Raw genomic sequence first — 20,476 nt, forward strand, 5'->3', positions numbered from 1 at the left:
TGGGATTGAAGGCAGACAAGTTCCCAGGGCCTGATGGCCAACATCACAGGGTCTTAAAGGCAGTGACAGTGGAGATAGCGGATCAATTGGTTATAATATTCCAAAATTTCCTAAATGCGGGAAAAATTCCAGTGGATCAGGAAAACTCTAATGCCCTTTTTCAAAAAAGGGAGGGAGGCAGAAAGTAGAAAACTATGGTTTAACATCTGTCATTGGGAAATTATTAGAATCCATAATTAAGGAAGTAATAACAGGACAATTGGAAAGTCAAAACGCAATCCATCCTAGAGTCAGCATAATTTTATGAAGGATAATCGTCTTTGACTAATTTGCTAGAGTTCTTTGAAGATATGACAAACAAAGTGGATAATGGGGATCCTGGAGATGTAGTATATCTGGATTTCCTGAAGGCTTTTGATAAGGTGCTGCACAAAAGATTAATACACAAGCTAGGATCACATGGGGTTAGGGATAATTTATTAGCTTGGATATAAGACCAACTGACCAACAGAAAGCCGAGAGTTGGAATAAATGGATCTTTTCCTGATTGATGAGATTTAACTAGTAGGGTGCATCCAAGTATTAATGACTTGGATGCAGGTCTAGAAGGTACTATAGCTAAATTTGCAGATGATACAGATGATGCAGAGAGTGGGGGTCAATGGGTGCTATTCGGATTGGCGGATGGTGACTAGTGGAGTGCCCCAGGGGTCGGTGCTGGGGCCTCAGCTATTTACCATTTATATAGATGATCTGGAGGAGGGAACCGAGTGTAGGGTGTTGAAATTTGCTGATGACACCAAAATTGGTGGAAAGGCAAATTGTGCGGAGGGTGGGGAGAGTCTACAGAAGGATCTAGATAGGCTGGGCGAATGGGCCAGGAAATGGCAAATGGAATTTAATGTTGGCAAGTGCGAGGTGGTCCACTTCGGTAGGAATAATGGTAGGAAGGATTATTACTTACGTGGAGAAAAACTGCAGCAGGCGACGGTGCAGAAGGACCCCGGGGTCCTTGTGCATGAGTCGCAAAAACCCAGCCTGCAGGTGCAGCAGGTGGTCAGGAAGGCGAATGGGATGCTGGCCTTCATCGCGAGGGGGATTGAATATAAAAGTAGGGAGGCCTTGCTGCGGCTGTATAGGGCATTGGTGAGGCCGCAGCTGGAGTACTGTGTGCAGTTTTGGGCGCCGTACTTACGCAAGGATATTTTGGCCTTGGAGGGAGTGCAGAGGAGGTTTACTAGGCTGATGCCGGAGTTGAGGGGGTTGAGCTATGAGGAGAGGCTGAATAAATTAGGCTTGTACTCGTTAGAGTTTAGAAGAATGAGGGGAGATCTCATTGAGACGTATAAGATGATGAATGGGATGGATAGGATAGAGGTGGAGAGACTCTTCCCGCTCAGAAAGGATAGCAGGACTAGGGGGCACAGCCTCAAGATAAAGGGGGTGCGGTTTAGAACAGAGTTGAGGAGGAACTTCTTCACTCAGTGGTGAATCTCTGGAATTCTCTGCCCGTTGAAGTGGTGGAGGCTACCTTGCTAAATATTTTTAAGACGCGGGTTGATGGGTTTTTGATAAGAGAGGGGATTAAGGGTTATGGGGAGAGGGCGGGAATGTGGAACTGAGCCACGACAGATCAGCCATGATCTTATTGAATGGCGGGGCAGGCTCGAAGGGCTAGATGGCCTACTCCTGCTCCTATTTCTTATGTTCTTATGTTCTTATACTAAAATAGGTGGAATAGTAAGTAATAAGCAATTTACAAATAAATATGGATAGGTTAGGTGTGTGAGCCAAAATTTGGCTGATGGAGTTTAATGTGACTAAGTGTGAGGTTATCTATTTTGGTCAGAAAAATAGAAAGGCAACTGATTGTCTGAATTGAGAAAAACTTCAGCGAGCCTGGGTACAGAGAGAGCAGGGTGTTCTCACGCATGAATTGCAGAAAACTAGTATGTAGGTAATAAGGAAGGCAAATGGAATTTTGGCTTTTGTTCCAAAAGGAATAGAGTACAAAAATATATAAAAATAGGGAAGTGTTGCTGCAACAATATAAGACCGCATTTGGAGAATTGTGCAGTCTTGGTCCCCTTACTTGAGGAAGAATGGGAGGGAAGGAACGACATAGGAGGGCTGAATTGTCTACCCTGCTCATAGCTCTTATGTTTTTATGTTCACTAGATTGATTCCAGAGGTGAGGGGTTTCTTATATTAAAAGAAGGTGGGCAATTTAGACCTATACCCTTTGGAGATCAGAAAAATGAAGGGAGATCGAATTGAAGCATAAAAGATGCTGAAGGGGATTGACAGAGTAGACATAGAGAGTATATTTTCTTTCATAGGACAATCTAGAATGAACCTTTAAGATAAGGGATAGCAGATTTAAAACAGAGACGAGGAGAAATTACTTCTTCCAAAGGGTTATGAATCTGTGGAATTCACTTCATCACAGTATGGTGCATGCCGCAACATTAAGTTTAAGGAGGAGATAGACAGATTTTGAATTAGTAATTGGATGAAGGGTTATGGAGAGCAAGCAGGAAAGTGGAGTTGAGACTGAGACAAAATCAGCCATGACGGAGCAAGCTCGAGGGCTGAGTTGACTTACCCTAGCTCTTGTATTCTTATGTTTGCTGTAAGGACATAAGTGCAAGGACTGGATACTTATAGTTGATATCACGACAAGCAACACAAGGTTGACTGTGGCTCCTAAAAGTTGGGTCTTTTGGCACAAACTAAGACACTCGTGAATGTGCAATAACATCTGGAGAGAAAGATCAGCCACCTGTCATCCACTACGATGGTATCATCCTGCAAGAGGTGGCCTTGGTATGTGATGTGTAGACTCAGGGAAAGTCAAGGGCTGGAGAATGCATTGCTGTCGTGTATATGGAGGAAGACAATTCAATGGGGACGACCACTGATTGCTCAGTTGTTTTTGTTCACAGAAATGAGGAACAGTAGAGAATGCGGGCTACAGGCACTAATTTGAATGAGAAGAAGAAGGACCTTTGCTAATTGGCACAGTTCAGGATAGGCTGTTCCCCTGAGGAACAAGACCCAGCAGGGCTTGAGGAAGACCCAGATGCTGATGAGGAGGAGCCAAATCCACAAAGATGTTTGACACAACCATGGGTCAGATCAGCAGAATATAGTGCCACAGACTCTTTGCTTGTCTATAGAATCATAGAAACCCTACAGTGCAGAAGGAGGCCATTCGGCCCATCAAGTCTCCACTGACCACAATTTCACCCAGCCCTACCTCCATATCCCTACATATTTACCTGCTAATCCCTCTAATCTACGCATCTCAGGACTCTCTCTAAGGGGCAATTTTGGCATGGCTAATCAACCTAACCTGCACGTCTTTGGACTGTGGGAGGAAACCGGAGCACCCGGAGGAAACTCACGTAGACACGAGGAGAATATGCAAACTCCACACAGACAGTGACCCAAGCTGGGAATCAAACCCAGGTTCCTGGGGCTGTGAAGCAGCAGTGCTAACCACTGTGCTACCCTGCTGCCCATAGGGATGTGGTAGCTATTATTTGCTAAATTCTCCATGAGAAACACACTTCACAGACTTGGAGCTTTTTTGCTTGCAGATCCACTGGGGCCCTTTGCAGAATCTCACAATCAGCAACCCACAGATGCATCAAGGAGGTGACCAATGCCCTTTTCGATAGCTCACCATTATGTGCAGTTACACATGGATGAAGCAAGCCAGGCTGCCAGAGCTGTGAGATTTGCTGCTACTTCAGGCTTTTTGTAAGTATCTGCACAATCGATTGCACATATGACCTTGCGAGCTCCCTGATGGTAGCCTGTGAAACTCATTAATAGAAAGGGATTTCACTTTCTGATTTGTGATCATGAAGCAGATTGTGCATATTTATGCCAGGTACCCAGGGAGCTCAGACAACTCCTTCATTTTGAGTCTTTCCCAAGTGCCAGAGATATTTGAGGGAGCTCAGCACTTTGAGAGTTGGCTCCTCGGTGATTAGTAAGACCTGTTAAGACATGGCCACTCACCCCCAATCATTATCCACAGAGTACACCTGAGGAGAGATACATTGCTGCACATTCAACTACAAGGTTCTTCATACAGCAGACAATTGGCCTCATAGCCATGTATTTCAGATGTTTAGACTGATCAGGCAGAGCTTTCCAGTACTCACCACAGAGGGTGTCCTGCATCACTGATGTTTGTTGTGTGCTACACAACCTAATGCTGCAAAAAGTGGATATTGTACCACAGAGAGACATGGAGGAGCTACACATCTCTTTGGATGAGGAGGACATTGAGGGGGATGAATCTGCAGAGGGTGAGGATTCAAGTAAGCCACGAGGCCAATGCATGGGCACGGTGCAGCAGACGGACCCATGATAACCTCATAACTACAAGATTCTAGAAGAAATACAATGAAGACAAGTTGTTAATGAGTGCGGTTCCCTTCACACTTCGGTGCAGGGGAGACAACAACACATTCATTGTTATCTTCAACATATCACAATAGGTCATCAATCTCAAAACAGAGAAAGCATAAGTCATAAGTCACCTTCAACCCTAACAATGGGATCATTCTTGGTATATGCATTAGCCTAGGGACCATGTGGCTGCTATGGATTGGGATAAGCATTCCACCAGCACACAATCTTAAACAACTACACATGGTGCAGTCTTTTCAACCAAGCCGCCGACAGATCAGTGGCCATGGCAATCTTCAAGCGACTGAAATGCTGCATAGATGCACTTATACCAGTGTGGCAGAAGCTTAGCAAGGCAGCTGTAGGAGGAAAACCATTTGTCGATGATTAGCACTTGACCATCTCAAGATAAAGCTCCATCTGGACATCACCACCTCTCCAAATGCTAGCTTTCATACATGATTAATACAAAGCCGCATCTTGATACCAAGCCCTAAGATGCCATTGGACATCAGGACGTAATGATGTGTTACATGTCAGCGTGGATGCGAAGCTGTGAGTCATGTTAGCATTGTCCTCATTGAGAGTGGTTCAGCGGGATCATCATGTCGCTATTGACAAATACTCAGCACCCTGCATTCATTGGCAGCCTGCAAAGCTTGCATCCTGCATTGCCTTGGCATCTGGGAGAGGCATGGCCTAGTCACTTTTGATACAGGAGTCAACGATAATTTCTCCTCTTCATAGATACTGATAAGCACTCAGCAGATGTATATACCATTCCATACCATTAAAATCCTTGACATTGCCCATTTCGCAAAGACCTTTCTATGAACCCTAAGACAATGAGTGCTCAATCGTGCAATGAATTCCGTATCACTTGACGCTCTGTGACTTCACAGAGGAATTCCGTAAAGCAACAATAGGCTGCTGTTCAGGAACAAAATAAGATCCACACAGATAAGTAGGCAGCACCATCAGGATGAGCATACATCTCTGACATCACACACACTCATTCCCATCCAGCAGATATTTCAAACTCACAGAATGAAACCAGCTTCCATCACTCAGCGTCATAACCTTGAATGAACGTGGGACCTTGCATCGCATTGATTAGCTATTCAATAACTGAGGCTTGGAGAGGGATAAATGTGAAATATATTTCCTTTGATGAAGTTATATATAGTGAACAAATATCAATGTCATCACTGTGCATTCAAAACTTCTCTAATTTTCCCAACTCTACCACTACATATAGATGCAGCCCAAAATCCACAGCAGAGTTGGAGGCAGTCTGCTGACTACTATGCTCTGTCGGCTGAGATGACTTTAGCAGGCACCCTCTGGAGGCCAGAGGCTGGGATGGTCTGGCTTGCTAAAAGTCTCCTGCTCCAGGGCCGGTGCCTATGACTTGATCACCTCTGCGTGACCTGGAGTTGATCAAGTCATGGGCAGAGGTGATTTGGAATTGCAGGATACCCTTGGTGAGACCTGGGTGGATGCCTTTGGCTGGCATTCCTCCTTCCTATAGGTGCTTGAAGACCCTCGAGATGCCCACCCCTTCACACCTAGCCACTACTGGAATGCACCCATGGCTAGAGTGATGAAAGGCAAGATTGAACTCCCCTAACAAGGAGCAAAGCCTGCAGGAACTGCATGTTCTGGGTATCCAAAGTGGCTGCAACCCATCCCATTGGAGACTTTGATGCGCTTGTATCTCAGAGCTACAACATAAGATAGAACATGGACGGACTCCTCAGCTTTCATTTGAATCTGCTGAATGCCTCTGCTTGTCTCTGCATTTCCAACATTTCTCTTCAAGCCAATTCCAGAGGCTCATCCACAAACCCAGACTCTGCAAGGGCCTGGACTCCAGCTGTCCCTGAATGTCAGTGACCTCAGCTGTTAATTCCTCAGCGTTGACACCTGCCTGTGACGCGATCACTGAATAATGAACTCAAGTCTCCTCTTAAAACTAGAACCCACCAAGGTGTATATATCTGTGCTGGTGTAGGGTGCAGCTGAACGCAGTGAAGAATCTTTATTTGAAGGTTCTTCAGTATCCTCATTGGAGGTAGTCTGGAGGCTGGGGCTGAGGTGCTTGATGGAGCTTTTCTGCCACCTTTCCTTGCTGGTGGCTGGTATAGAGAAAATAGGTAATTAGTGATTGTCTAGGTAGGCTCCTACATTATGGATCACTCACAGTCATGTCCATATGTGCCCAATGTATACTGTATGGATCCTCACAGGCTTGTTAGGGGTTAAGGGAGTTCAATATCATCTTTGTGAAGCATCATAGAATAATAGAATCCTCCAGTGCAGAAGGAGACTATCCGGCCCACTGAGTCTGCACTGACCGCAAGCCCACCAGGCCCTCTTGCCATATATTTACCTTAGCTAGTACCCCTGACACTAAGGGGCTCTTTCATGCAGGAATGATCTCTGTCTTTGTCAGCCAGCTCTGCAGCCTGCTGTCTATGGGATGACAGTGCCCTCAGTCTCGGGTGTCCTCTCTAGATTTGGCTCCTGCTGATCAAAGGCAACTTTGTCCTGCATAAAGGCAGATGGATTGACTAAGCAGTCAAAGAACAATTCAGAAAGATGCTGAACCTTCCTGATTAAGGGATGAAAATGCCATTTGTGCAAGATCACATGTGAGATGGCAGACATTTACTGCTCATGTTCTACCTGTTGGTAGTGTGACATTTCTGTGGAATAATCTTTAGGCTGCCTTACGCCCTTATGAGAGCATGAGCTTGCAGTGCAGAGAAAGTTCACTACACTGGCAAAGTGCATCAGATCATTAATTTGCTTGTCACTGATGTTGACCTGCCTGGTGACCTCCTCCCAAGTCTGTGTGCTCAGGTGGGTGGACCTCCTGCTTCATTCTTTGGAAGGAGGACCTCTGATCTTTCCTGGGCAATCTGGAGGAGTATCACCAAGGAAGCCTCACTGATGCATTAGTAGAGGGTTTGGTATATTTGGTTGGTATTGGAATATATATGTTCACAAAGCTGGCCTACAGTGAGTGAACGCACCAGCACCTTTGACTCCAGGAGTTAGCAATAGGGTAGAGAAATCACTGGCCAGACGGTCACGGGATTTGACAAACTCCTCACATGCATAATTAATGAGCTGAAAAGTAGAAAATCAAGTAATAATATGCAATAGAAGGCAGGAAAGTCAGTATGATTCCCATGGGAGTATTGATCATAAATACCATTTTGTCAGCATCATGAACAACCCAAAACAATTGCAGCATTACTTCCTGTGCATCACAGCCTGCTGCCTTTCTTGCCTGTTTCTGGTTCATCTGTTTATCAACATTCTTGTAAAGTGACAGTCAGGAGACAAACTGACTAACAAGTTGGCTGACAGTCCACTCACTGAACCAAGAATGTTCCTCCTGACCAGCTGCTGCCACATTATTCAGCCAGCACTGGCTTATTAACAATTGTAATCTAATTTCAAAGCATCCCAGCACATCACACATCACCCCCATTTTATATGAAATTTACATCAATGACTACTCCAATGGAAGTGGAAATGAGCTGATACGGGAAATTCCATTGCAAACAGCTCTCCAGATTGTTGGCAAGCACAACTGATTTCTATTGATGCAAATCTAACTCAACTGACCACATGAAATTTGAAACCTCATGTGTTCTATACATCAATGATCTGAATCCTTACATCAACGAACCATTGCATATGATGCCCATACAGTTGGCAGGCTTTTGCAACTCCTTCAGCAATGCCTTTTATGGCATTGTTAGTCAGGATCTTAGCTTCTTCATTAGTTTTTCCCCAGAAGTTAATGATGTGCCAATGTACATCTGGGACTCGCTCCGCCAGCACAGCGTAACTGGCAGCAATGGTATTAATTTATTTGGTTCAAGGAAGTGTTGTGATCCAGGCCTTTGTCAAACATATAGTCTGATCTGTTTATACCTAGAGTAATAGTCTGGGTAATACCATCCTCAAGCACCTACTTGTAGATGCGGAAGAGACCAGCTGTAAATTCATCCACGTCTATAGTGCTTGCTAATGCTTTGGTTAAAAATTCAGTGTCTTGGCTTATTCTGTCGGCTGTAAGTTCCTCTCAAGTCAAGTGACACCAGGTACTCCCGTAAGCATTCTGAGCGTAATACTCTAATTACTCTAATTGCATTTGCATGCCAGCTTTGTGCTCCTTGTACAAGTGTGCTCAAGTCCCTTTGAACATTAACATTTAAAAGTTTCAACCTTTTAAAAATATTCTGCTTTTCTATTCTTACTACCAAAATGAATATCCTCACAGTATACACCATTCACCACCATGTTGTCCACTCATTTAACACTCATTTCCCTCTATATATCTTTGCAGTCTCTTTGTGTCCTTGTCATAACATGCATCCCATCTGGCCAAATATTGTGTCCTTTGCATGAATGTTTCTTCAATTTCTCCAAAGATGATTCGAGTAGACTTAGTGAAACAAGGCCAACTGTGAACAGTTAAGCTGATTCACAGAACATGAGTACCAGTTGTAATTGAAACTCATTTATTTCATTTGATTTCCTTTTGCACCCTGTACATAGTGAAAGCCATGATTCAATTGGTGACTATCTCACTCAGAAGGACCTTTCTCGATATAGTTGCCTAAAAGAAACTGAACATCTGCATGTTGGCCTTTAGCCTAGGGCAGGGCTTCCCTTCTCTGCAGTTTCCTGTTTTGTTTATCTCAAATCAGTTTTGTTGTATTGTCGTCTTTTAGTCAAACTGGTATTCCGCTACCTCATCTCACCCAAGAGTAAAGCCATTTGCCTAACCTGGCAATAACTATGCTGCATTTAAATTAATACTTGAGGAAATAATATCTATAAAACAATTAATGGAATGTTCAGTAAGAAGTCTCACACTACCAGGTTAAAGTCCAACAGGTTTATTTGGAATCACAAGCTTTGAAGCACTGCTCCTTCATCAGGTGAGTGTGCCTACCTGAGTCCAACGCCAGCATCTCCACATCATTGGAATGTTCAGTTACCTTTCATTGTCAACACCATGCTGGTTCAAATCATTGGCAGTATTAATCTACATTTTCAAACATTGTTGTTTTGTGAATTAAGCTTCCTTAGGGATAGATTGAGCTCAACAGTCACATCTTAACATTAGTTAAAATGAAAGATTCAAGTTTTTAGCTGTCCACATCACCAACAACCTGTCCTGATCCCCCCATGTCGACATTATAGTTAAAAAAGCTCACCAACGCCTCTCCTTTCTCAGAAGACCAAAGAAATTTGGCACGTCAGCTATGACTCTCACCAACTTTTACACTTGCATCACAGAAAGCATTCTTTCTGATTGTATCATAGCTTGGTATGGTTCTTGCTCTGCCTAAGGCCGCCAGAAACTACAAAAGGTGGTGAATGTATTAAACCTCAAAATAAGGGGGGGGGGGGGTGCAGTTTAGATCAGAGTTGAGGAGGAACTTCTTCACTCAAAGGGTAGTGAGTCTTTGGAATTCTCTGCCCATTGAAGTGGTGGAGGCTACCTCGCTGAATATATTTAAGTCAATGGGTAGATAAGTTTCTGATAGACAAGGGAATTAAGGGTTATGGGGTAAAAGTGGGAAAGTGGAACTGATCCACTTCAAGTTAGCCATGGTCTTGTTGAATGACGGAGCAGGCTCAAAGGGCTAGATGGCCTACTCCTGCTCCTATTTCTTATGTTCTTACGTAGTCATAGCAAGTTTTTTTTTCCCTTCTTCTGTTATTTTCTGTTAATACTATTATCATGGTTAAGGATACAAAGGGTGAAGAGCATTGATTCATTAAGTACTGTGAGCACACAAAGAGAGACTTGAACCTGTGGTGCAATTGGTTAACATGTTCGTTAGATGAAAGATTGATGTTCCAAAACCAACAGTAGTTGTTGTGCGCCTTTCAGGGCTGTTATATTAATTAGTATATTTATTTTATTGGTTTCAAAAAGAGCATATAAAGATAAACTTCTGCAAGTTGATTAGAGAGGAGGCAAGCATATATTAGCTTCTGTAGGAATAAGTAAAAGATTGGCATTTGGTTTCCTACTTCACCACCTGATTTCAGAAATAATTCACAGGGTAGCATAAGCTAGTTACAAAGATTGTTTTTCATACAGACATCAGTTACACAGATAGATTAGAGAAGTTGGGACTATTTGCATAGCAGAAGTGAAAGTTGAGCAAAATCCTGAGAGGTCTAGACAAAGTAGATAGGGAAAACTGTTTCCATTGATGGAAGAATCAAGACTAAGAGGGCACAGATTTGAGGTAATTGGCAAAAGAAGCAAGGGCAACATGAAAAAATATATTTATGCAGAGAGTGGTTACTATCAGGAACACAATACCTGACTGTGTTGGAGACAGGTTCAATTGAGGCAGTCAAGAAGAATTGGATGGTTTGTTATCTGCAAGGGATGAATGTGTAGGGATACAGGCTCTGTAAAAAAATTTATGATTTTGTGAAGATTGTAATCTGAATTACTATTGTGAAGCATGGCTGGAAACACATGTAAACTGTCAGGATATTATCACCTCCCAATTTTCTTTGAACCCGAATCTTTTGACGAGTGGACAAATGAAGTGGATATGTGTATACAGATTACATCCTTGCCAAAGCATTGTCTATTTCTGGCTAAGGGAAAATCAGAAACATTTGGCCTTTGGAGCCTGCGTCGCCATTCGATAAGATCATGGCTGATCTGACTGTGGCCTTAACACCGTTTTCCTGTCTATCTCCAAAATCCTTTGATACCCTTGTTAGTCAAGGATCTATCTACCTTTGCCTTAAAAATGTTCAATGTCCCTGCCTCTATTCTCCGGGAAAGCGAGTTTCACATAAACTTGACCCTTTGAATAATTCTATGCCTGTCAGTAGGATACTGATGAAAGTGTGGATCTTCTAGCCTTATGGATAAAAGTTACGAGGAAGATAATCTATTAGATGCCTACAAGGCATGGTCAGACTTTGATAGGTTTCGAAAGATGGACTGTCATTCCATAGAGCAATATACCGTGAACTTCAACAGACTGTATAAAAAGATTTCAGAAATTCAGTTTGGAGATTCCTTATTCAGTGTTCACATTTAAATTGTTGATTATACTAAAACATTGTCTGTGGATCATAACTGGCATTCAAAAAATATATCTTTTTAGATCAAATGTCTGCTGCTTTTAAAAAATTCCTGGAGAAGCAGTTATTTCCAGCTGTCCCGATGGTGTAAATGGGAAATTCTGCCATGTTTCAAAGGGTGGAGGATTCAATAATTGTGGCATTTCAAGGTTGTTCAGATATGTAGCACAGGTATCATTACAACAGAAGAGTGACATACAAAAGGAATGAGGGTGAAGACAAATTTTAGCAGTTTGAGCAGATGAAGAATTGGAGTAGCATTAATAGGCAAATAAACCCCAGGAATACCCAAGAACTTTTAACAAGTTCCTCAGATGTGACTCAAAGTATCATAATGTGATGAACTGCCCAAAGTGGAACAGCAAAAAGACACAGCGACGCATGATACAGAGGATTCCATGGTTGACGATAATGATAATGATCGATCTAATGAAATTGTACTAGTCACAAGAGACTTAAGTCAGTTAATAAATGTATTAGTCACAGATTCATTTTGCTGTGACAGATAGTGATTACATCTCAACAATACTTGGAACAAATCAGTTAAAATGTTGTTTAGATTCACTCTGTAGTGAGGATCAAAATAAAGTCAGAGAGTATGGAAGTACTACTTATTTAACATTTGGGGATGACAACACATTTGAGGTAACTGGTGTTTCCATGTAAAATAACTGGAGTAAGCCACTTCCTTTGTATAGTTGTAGTCTCTTGTGAGATATGACTGTTGCTAAGCAAACCTTCCATGAAAAGGCACAAATAAAGCTGACATGGGACACAAAAAAGCAATTATATTTGGAAAATCAGTAGATCTACAGCTCACCCAATCAGGACATAATTTCATCCTCGTAACAAAATATAGTTTTCCTAATGTTAAAGAAATGTCAATACCTTCCGGTGATCATAATTTGAGGAAAAGTAGCAAATTGTCTTAACGTTACAAAGGCAATCTGCTCACCCTTGTCACAGACTAAAAATCCCACTAAAGGACACAAGTGTGGTTAATGATAAGTACACAAGTCACATGGAAAAGATTATTGAAAAATGTACCCATATCTAAAAAGTACTGGAGGATGCTGCCACATTGGTATGTCGACCATTGGTACAAGACTTTAATGAGGAAGTAATTAAAGATATAAATTTACAATACAAAAACACATTTTCATTTTATATTGTATAGATATGGCAACCAAATTCAGTCTTTCTGTAGTGATACATGGTAAGGAGAAAGGATGATTATAAATAAAGTAATGGCAAAATAGATGGGGACCAGATTGGGAATGTCAGCTAAATAGCAATGGACTCTAAAAGGGATCAAGGGGTAATTGATGAGATAATGTAGCCCATCAACTAAACTGCAAGTAAACAACTGTCCTAGCATGGGCAGTTCACGCAAAAAATCATTTCAAATGATTGGGGTTCTTGGAGGCTACAGTCCTTATCAATTTACTTATGGGAGGAATTCAAAATATCTTCTGTGGTGCATGATAGCCCCCAACCCTAGAAGGGACTGCAATTAATTTCATTTTATTGCACACTTGAATGCTTACCTGCAGGAAGCAGGGCATTCATCAAGGTAGAAGTCTCAAGAGAAAATTTGGATAGGTCTAAGGCATTGCAAAAGACCATCCATTTTTAAATTTTAATCCTGAGGTTATGAAAGAGAGGGTCAGAAAAAGTGGAAAGGTTGTGGTAAGGAGATGGGGATGGTAAAGTCAGTGCTTTTCCAACATGATGATTAAGTTATTAAGGTCCATTTGTCTCAGTTAATTGGCATTGATTACAAATTTTCAGGGTCTGAGTAATTAACAGAAAGAGATGAGGCACCCTATCACTCACATACCCATGTTTGTTGGTGATGAGAAACAAAATGTACTGGATAAGGGACAGAATGGCAATCATGTCAAGAAAACAAAGAAATTGTACTTTTTTGGTAACACCATTGTAATTTTATTTATGTACTAGGGTGTAAATTGTTGTGAATATTCAGATTTTTATTGAATTCAAATTCCACCATCTTCCATGGTGGGATTTGAATCCGAGTCCCCAGAGCAATGTTAGATAATTGGAGTAAGGGTGACTGTGAGACTCAAAGCTAACAAAAATAACTGGATTTTATATAGTAAGAAGCCAAGAAGGACAGTTACTCACACAGAGCATTAACAGGAGTAAATTTGAACTTTTTTTATCGATTAATTAATAGGAAGTGGGTGTAGCTTTATTGTCCCTTCCTAATTGCCCATGAACTGAGTGGCTTGAGTGGCATTTTAAGAGTCAAGCATATTGCTGTGTGTCTTGAGTCACATATAGGCCAGACAAGAATGGCAGATTTCCTTCTCTAAAGGATATTAGTGATAGAGTTGGATTTTTACAACAATCAACACTGGTCATCATTAGAATTTTAATTCAGATTTTTATTGAATTCTATCATGAAAGCTGGTGTAATTTGAACCCGGGTTCCCAGAACAATGCTCTGAGCCTTTGAATTACTAGTCCAGTGACAGTACCATTGGGCCACTATCTCCACCTTGTAAAAAAAGGTGTCAGGAAGTAAAAATAGGTTGAGTTTACTTTTCTTTAGCTCTTATAATTCAACAAAAAAGTAAGGAATTAAAGTAGAGATAGGGTGAGTTTACTTTTAAATCTTAAGAGCTAAAATTAAAAAATGAATTTAATCAATTCCAGGAGAAAGCATTTAATTTGATTTGATTTATTATTGTCATATGTGTTGGTATACAGTGAAAAGAATCATTTCTTGTGCTATACAGACAAAGCATAAATAGAGAAGGAAAGGAGATGGTGCAGAATGTAGTATTGTAGTAGCATTGTTGGACAGTTTATATGAGTTAGAGTAGAGTTTTAAAAGCATAGAATGAGAGTAAAAGATAGAATTAGAGGGTATGTTGGGGATAGCTGGCAAGAAGTCTCCATACTCTGGCACCACCTTGAAAGAGACTGTGTGAGATCATGGAGAAATCAATGGGAAATAACATTTAAGGAGCTACTGAAACCTATGTGAGGGCAAGCTGCTTAGATCTCCCACTAGACAGCAGGATTAGCTGATCAGAACTCCCAAAAAGCAGTGCAAAGCACCACAACTGAAGAACCAACTGCTGTTAGCCTCAGAGAACACCCCATGAAAAAACAAAGGTACCGTATGTATATACTAGATACTATATACTAAATACTAGAGAGGTCCAATCAATGCAGGGATGTGACTACGGTAGGGAGAGAAAAAGTACAAGTTCAAATAATGGCTAAATGTCCAAGATGATGGGCAAAAGGCAAGATCTATGAACTGGCAAGATGGGGTGAAACAGTGGAAAGCAAGATAATGCAGTGTGAGTGTGCTTGGAATTTGAGAGTGACTCTTGCACCTGGGAGTGATTCTTGCACTAGGAAATGTCCACATATGGACAACAGAATCTCTGATCTTGAGAGGGAGAGATCCTGTACTAGCAATCCAGGAAGACATAGAAGAGCAAGTAGTTGCCCTAAATTATGAAATGGAAGAAGGATTACCAATCTAGGCTCACTAGTAGATGTAGAAGCCCTTATGATTGCAAAGTTATGGTAGATGCCAATAGAAGATAAGTTAATAAGAGAGGCAAAACAAAGAGTTGAAAGTCTCCTTTTAAGTACCAGATAGGGGACAGTCTACCTTATCAAATAGCTCAGTATGTATCAAAAATGCCCTTGCAGATGGGACATAAGGCTAAAGTGACACTAAAGGCTTGGGGATTTGAAGAGAAACTTAGAGATCAGTATGTTATAGTGGATATCCCACAGTGGCGAAAAGTAATCCTGAAAATGTTCTTGGCTTTGCTGGCCACATATTTGTGGGAATGTAGGTCCATGAATATAAAAAACACATTTTTGCAGAGAAAAAATCCAGAGAGAAGTGTTTTTGAAAATATATAAAGAGGCAAGCAATGCAGAAAGGAAGCTGTGGAAATTAAACAAATGAATGGACTGAATAATACATTGAAGTTATGGTATTGTCAGTTAAGTCTGTCTTACTAAAAGTAGATTCAGAAAGCAGGTCCAGCAATGTTCTACTGATACCACAAAGGGAAACTCGGGCATTTTAATTGTGCTTTGTTTCAGTATAATCAAGCACTTTAATCAATTATACATCTATATGCTGGGCACAGAGCTTTGTGGACACCAGTTCCCAATTGTTTCTTTATAATCCTGCATTATAAGTCAAGGACATGGATCGTCACTTGTGAAGACCATCTTGTTTCAAGGTTACAAAGTACAACTATAACGAGCAGCACTTTAAGAAGGCCTGGGGCAGCTTGTGGAGAGGCATTTTTATTATGCAGGTTGATGATTTTCTATGGGGAGTTCTGTGGAATGTGAGCAATTTGTTAAAAATATGATTAAAGGTGAACTTAACATTCAAAGTCAAACTTTGGGGGCCTTTAAATAAAGAAGGATAAGGGGGTCATCTTGTATCAAGATGTTGTGTACTAAATATGGAAAATCATTTATTTATTTTTCCTGCAATTTGTTTTGAAATATTTCTTGTGTGTAATGTGTTTCAATTTTAAAAAAAGAGGGGAATCTGTTAACAGTATATCAATTGTATTATTAAGGTTAAGAATACATGGGTGAAGGGCATTGATTAAATAGCTAGAGGCATATAAAGAACGTGGATTATTTTCCATATCTTGGGAGCTGCCACTCGATGAAAGCAGATATAATAATGATCATTGCTTTCAGTGTGCTAAGCGGCATACTATGGAAAAGAGTCTTTCAGGACTAAGATCTCAAATCCGTGACTAAGCTCATGATATACTTGACGGCAGTGATCCCCATGGTCCTGCACGCTTTGGAAACTTGGGCTACCTATGGCAGGCACCTCTGAAGCATTAGAGAATTATTACCGGCGATGCCTTCACAAGATTAGACGATAAGACCATCACAAGATTCTCCGTATCTGTGGGAAGAGAAGTGGTTCAAGAACAGCATCCTTTCCCAAATCAACTTGAACTAATTACTCAAAACCAGCTCCCCTGGGCAGGACATGCTGTTTGTATATCTGACACCAGCTTCCTGAAGCAACTGCTCTATTCTGAATTCAGTCATTGCAGGAGCCTCCAAGAAGGACAGCAGAAATGCTTCACGGGTGTCCTTAAAGCATCCTTGAAAAAAATCAAGGATCACTGCTGACTCATGAGAGTCTGTGGCTTGCAGACAGTCAAAATGGAGAAGGCTCATTTAGGCAAGCAAGCACTGAATAGATTGAGAGATTTTTATCATGAACATGCAGAGACAAAGGCAGATGAAGTGCATAAACCTCCAAACAACTCATGTACCCAACCCTTCAAACAACACCTGCTCTGCATATGGCAGAAATATTGGACTTATCAGCCATCCAGAACCCATCAAACTGAAATAGAAGAGGGCGATCCTTGATTCCAAGAGACTACCTTAGAGAAGATATATAAGGAAGAGTTCTGAGACATGTGGCGTTGGTGAAGGAGGAGACAGACATGTATATTATCGCTTTATGTAAGTAAATCTAATATTAAGTAAAAGATTGGCAACTGGTTTCCTACTTCATCATCTTGCTTCAGAATATCTTTGATTGAAGCAGTCTAAAACATGATACGTCAGAAAAGTCCAGCAAGCTTGCAATGCAGTCTATAACATAATGATTATTAGATTAATTATTAATAGAGGTTCTAGTACAAGCATTTCAATTAGCTAACAGCCAGCTGATAGCAATTGGTTAAAATGACTTAATTGGCATCTCGTGTCTTATGAAACAAACAGCACCAGCTCTATCAGGCCACAGATCTTCAGATTGCTTGTCTCTAAAAATCCTTCCCTAATTTAAATGAGAGTGGTTCACCTGCTAACTGATATCTTACCCTATTCTGTTTAAGCAACTGGTGGAGATTGTGTTCTGTTGGCAGCCTGTGTTGATGGTGACTTTGATCTCTTGGTCACAGCACTGAGGAAATAAGGGACATAAGTTACTGAAAGAGGAAATAAAAAGAACATGTTATATGTCTTATTTTTCTGTCTATATGATTTATTAAAATTTTGCGCTTTTCAAGCATTAACTGTTTGATATAAAATTGTCTTGCGAACTTTGAATTCAATATTTAAAAAATGCTGGCAGTTAGTTGTAACAGCACTGGTGGTGCATATTAGATAATCTTCTAATTTCTTCCTTTACGCTATCTACAATCCCATCTGATAGTGCATGCTTGTTCATTGGTAGATTTTTCCTCATCCCTTTGAAGTCTATTATCCAGAAGTTAACAATCATCGTTCTTCTCACTTTTCTTGAAAGTCTAATTTAGAATGACAAGTATGATTGTTATAAACTGCTTTCTGATTTTGGCCTTATCTGTATTCCATAGCCATAATGATAAACATTGTGTTCATCCTCTGTCCTACAGTTTCCATAACTATTTGAGTTATAGAACATTTAATGCTTCAGAATGGTATTTCACTTTCCTTTATCTTATTTCATCGTCATTTTTCTTTCAGTAACTGAAATTTACAAACACTTAAAGTATGACTTTAAAGACAATTTAAAAATAAGAGACATTTCACAATGCTATGCTGTTGTGATATATCACATGTGTCTGTCTTGCACCATCCTCACATCCACTGTAACTCATCTGCAACCACTTGGTCATCCAACTAGCCTAGATTAACCCCTGTTTTTTGCTGCCTGCCACTTTGCCTTCCAAACTGCTATAGCTTTTCAGTTCTGATCATATGGCTGATATAGTGACATTTTCTTTTCTAAATGTCATGTTTTAAAGTGCTTTTTGCTCTTCAATTGCAAATATCTCTTCATTCATCTTATGATCTGCATATGGAATTTTATATTTCATATCAACACGATTAAATTTAAGTCTAGCACCAAATGCTGCAGTTCCACTGACAATTTTTGCCTCAAATATTTATAAAATATTTTCTCCATTACAACATGACTCACAATTCAAAGAAGTACTTCATTAGTTATAAAGTGCTTTAAGATTTCCTGAAGTTGTAAAAGGTGCTATATAAATTCAACTATTTTAAATAATAAACAGTGGTTTTATTAATAAAGGTATAAAATGCTGTTAGGCTAAATATTTGTAAAACTGACAAAATCTCAGCTGGAATATTACGTCCATATCTGGGCACCATGTTAGAAGGGGCAACAAGGATACTAAGGAACAATTTAACATGACCAATCCACAAATACACATCTTTGGAATGTGTGAGGAAACCAGAAGAAATCCCCACACAGACACAAGGAGAACGTGCAAACTTCACACAGTCATCCAAGCACAGGAATGAACCCGGGTCCCTGTGAGGCAGCAGTGCTAACCACTGTGCCACCATGCCACCTCTTAAATGCTGGAAAAGATCAGCAGGTCTGGCAGCATCTCTGGAGAGGTAGCTTCATGGTGAGCATTACTAACACTTGCTTTCAATTCCAGATTTATTAATTGACCCATTCTTTTTCACAACACCCCCCACCACCCACATCCCCTTAGCCAGTATCTGACATGCTACCATGTGTCCTGTTGGCAAAGTATGCCGCGGCACAAGAGCAAGTGGACCAGTCTATAGTGGGACCACATGGGCTCCAAAATCCAGAGGTCATTGACTAAGAGATCTCAGCAGTCAAGCTAGGATCTGAGCAGTCTACCTCCACTTCTGCACTATGTTGAATTGGTGGGAAGAGGAATAGTAAATCTATGTAAGAGTGTATGAGAAAATGTTCAGTTGTGAAATTTCCATTCTTCAGTTGAATTATATAAGTAATATTAATTTGTATCATTTTCCACTCTTGTCCATTCTTGGTTTCTGAGTGGCATGTCACCTTTTCACTTGTTTGATAATGGATGAATAGACATTAATTGATGTGCAAGAATATGTCTGCAGGATTGCTCTGCATCAATGGCATTGCTGGGGGAGGATATGAAAGGAGTAGCTATTGCATAATTCTGTAATTGTTTCCCTAATGCAACCTAAGTGAATTGTACTTTAATGAAGGTATCCTTGGCATTCTGGGTAGCCATGTGAGCCTTCATCACTTTTCTCCTCAGCTATCTTGTTTTCCTCTTCTTACTTGGAAATGTCCCCAAATGATCCATGCTCTGCTTCTTGTTCCTTTTGCTGGTCCAAACTGAGCACAGTAGGCAGCACATCATAAACATTTGGAGGCGTTGGCTGAAAGATGCCTCCAGAATTGCCTAAGCACCTGAAGCACATTCTCAGCATGCCCAATGGCTTGAGCAGTCACACACCTGATAATCAAGTGGTGCTGTTCAGCATCATTGGTCATGGTTTTCAGCTGTCATCTGTTAAGTTTGAAGTAGGATCTGTTTTTGCACTAACCCCTTAAGCCGTTCTTGCAGATTTGAAAAGATTAGGAAATTTAGACTTCTGTAGGATGAAAGAATTATGGAAGTTCCCTAGGAATCTTGCGAACACCTGCTGAATTATATTTGTGGATGTGCACTGGCTGCACATCGATTGAATGGAAGCCCTTAGAGAAAGTAAACACATAACAAAAATACAATAAACAATTCTTTGTGAGTACTATGTGTTTAGTTATCAATTGACATTTATTCGTGTTTTGCTTTCACTGATGCGTTTCAGGAAGCCAAGGAAACGACAATAACTACATTGAAATATTGCTTCAGTTGAGTGTTTGCCAAATGTTAATAGGTAGCCCTTCTCTCCCAAGGTTGCAATAAGTCAACCCACTCAAGTTAAATCTAGGCATTAATGAGTTGGAGCCAGTTTCCCAGCATCCTTGTATTTTTGCCAGATTTAATCCTACATCTGAACCTAAACCTGTTTCCCCAGGTTAAAATTCCAACCCATTGTCACCAGCTGTTTCACTGTTGTCATCAATAATTTTCTCCTGAACAGT

The 20,476-nt window shown here is 40.7% G+C and overlaps 1 protein-coding gene across 1 annotated transcript in view; it reads right to left on the reverse strand.

Annotated features, from left to right (window-relative positions):
* nrip2 (nuclear receptor interacting protein 2) overlaps positions 1-20,476 on the reverse strand; it is a 55,686-nt gene that overhangs the window by 14,015 nt on the left and 21,195 nt on the right. The window contains exon 3 of the mRNA XM_080190969.1: positions 17,457-17,539. Within this exon, the coding sequence (XP_080047095.1) occupies positions 17,457-17,539 (83 nt within the window). The remainder of the gene's footprint in view (positions 1-17,456; positions 17,540-20,476) is intronic.

This window comes from Carcharhinus amblyrhynchos, chromosome 6 (assembly GCF_965287045.1).
Source record: "Carcharhinus amblyrhynchos chromosome 6, sCarAmb.v2.hapA, whole genome shotgun sequence".
Taxonomy (NCBI): domain Eukaryota; kingdom Metazoa; phylum Chordata; class Chondrichthyes; order Carcharhiniformes; family Carcharhinidae; genus Carcharhinus; species Carcharhinus amblyrhynchos.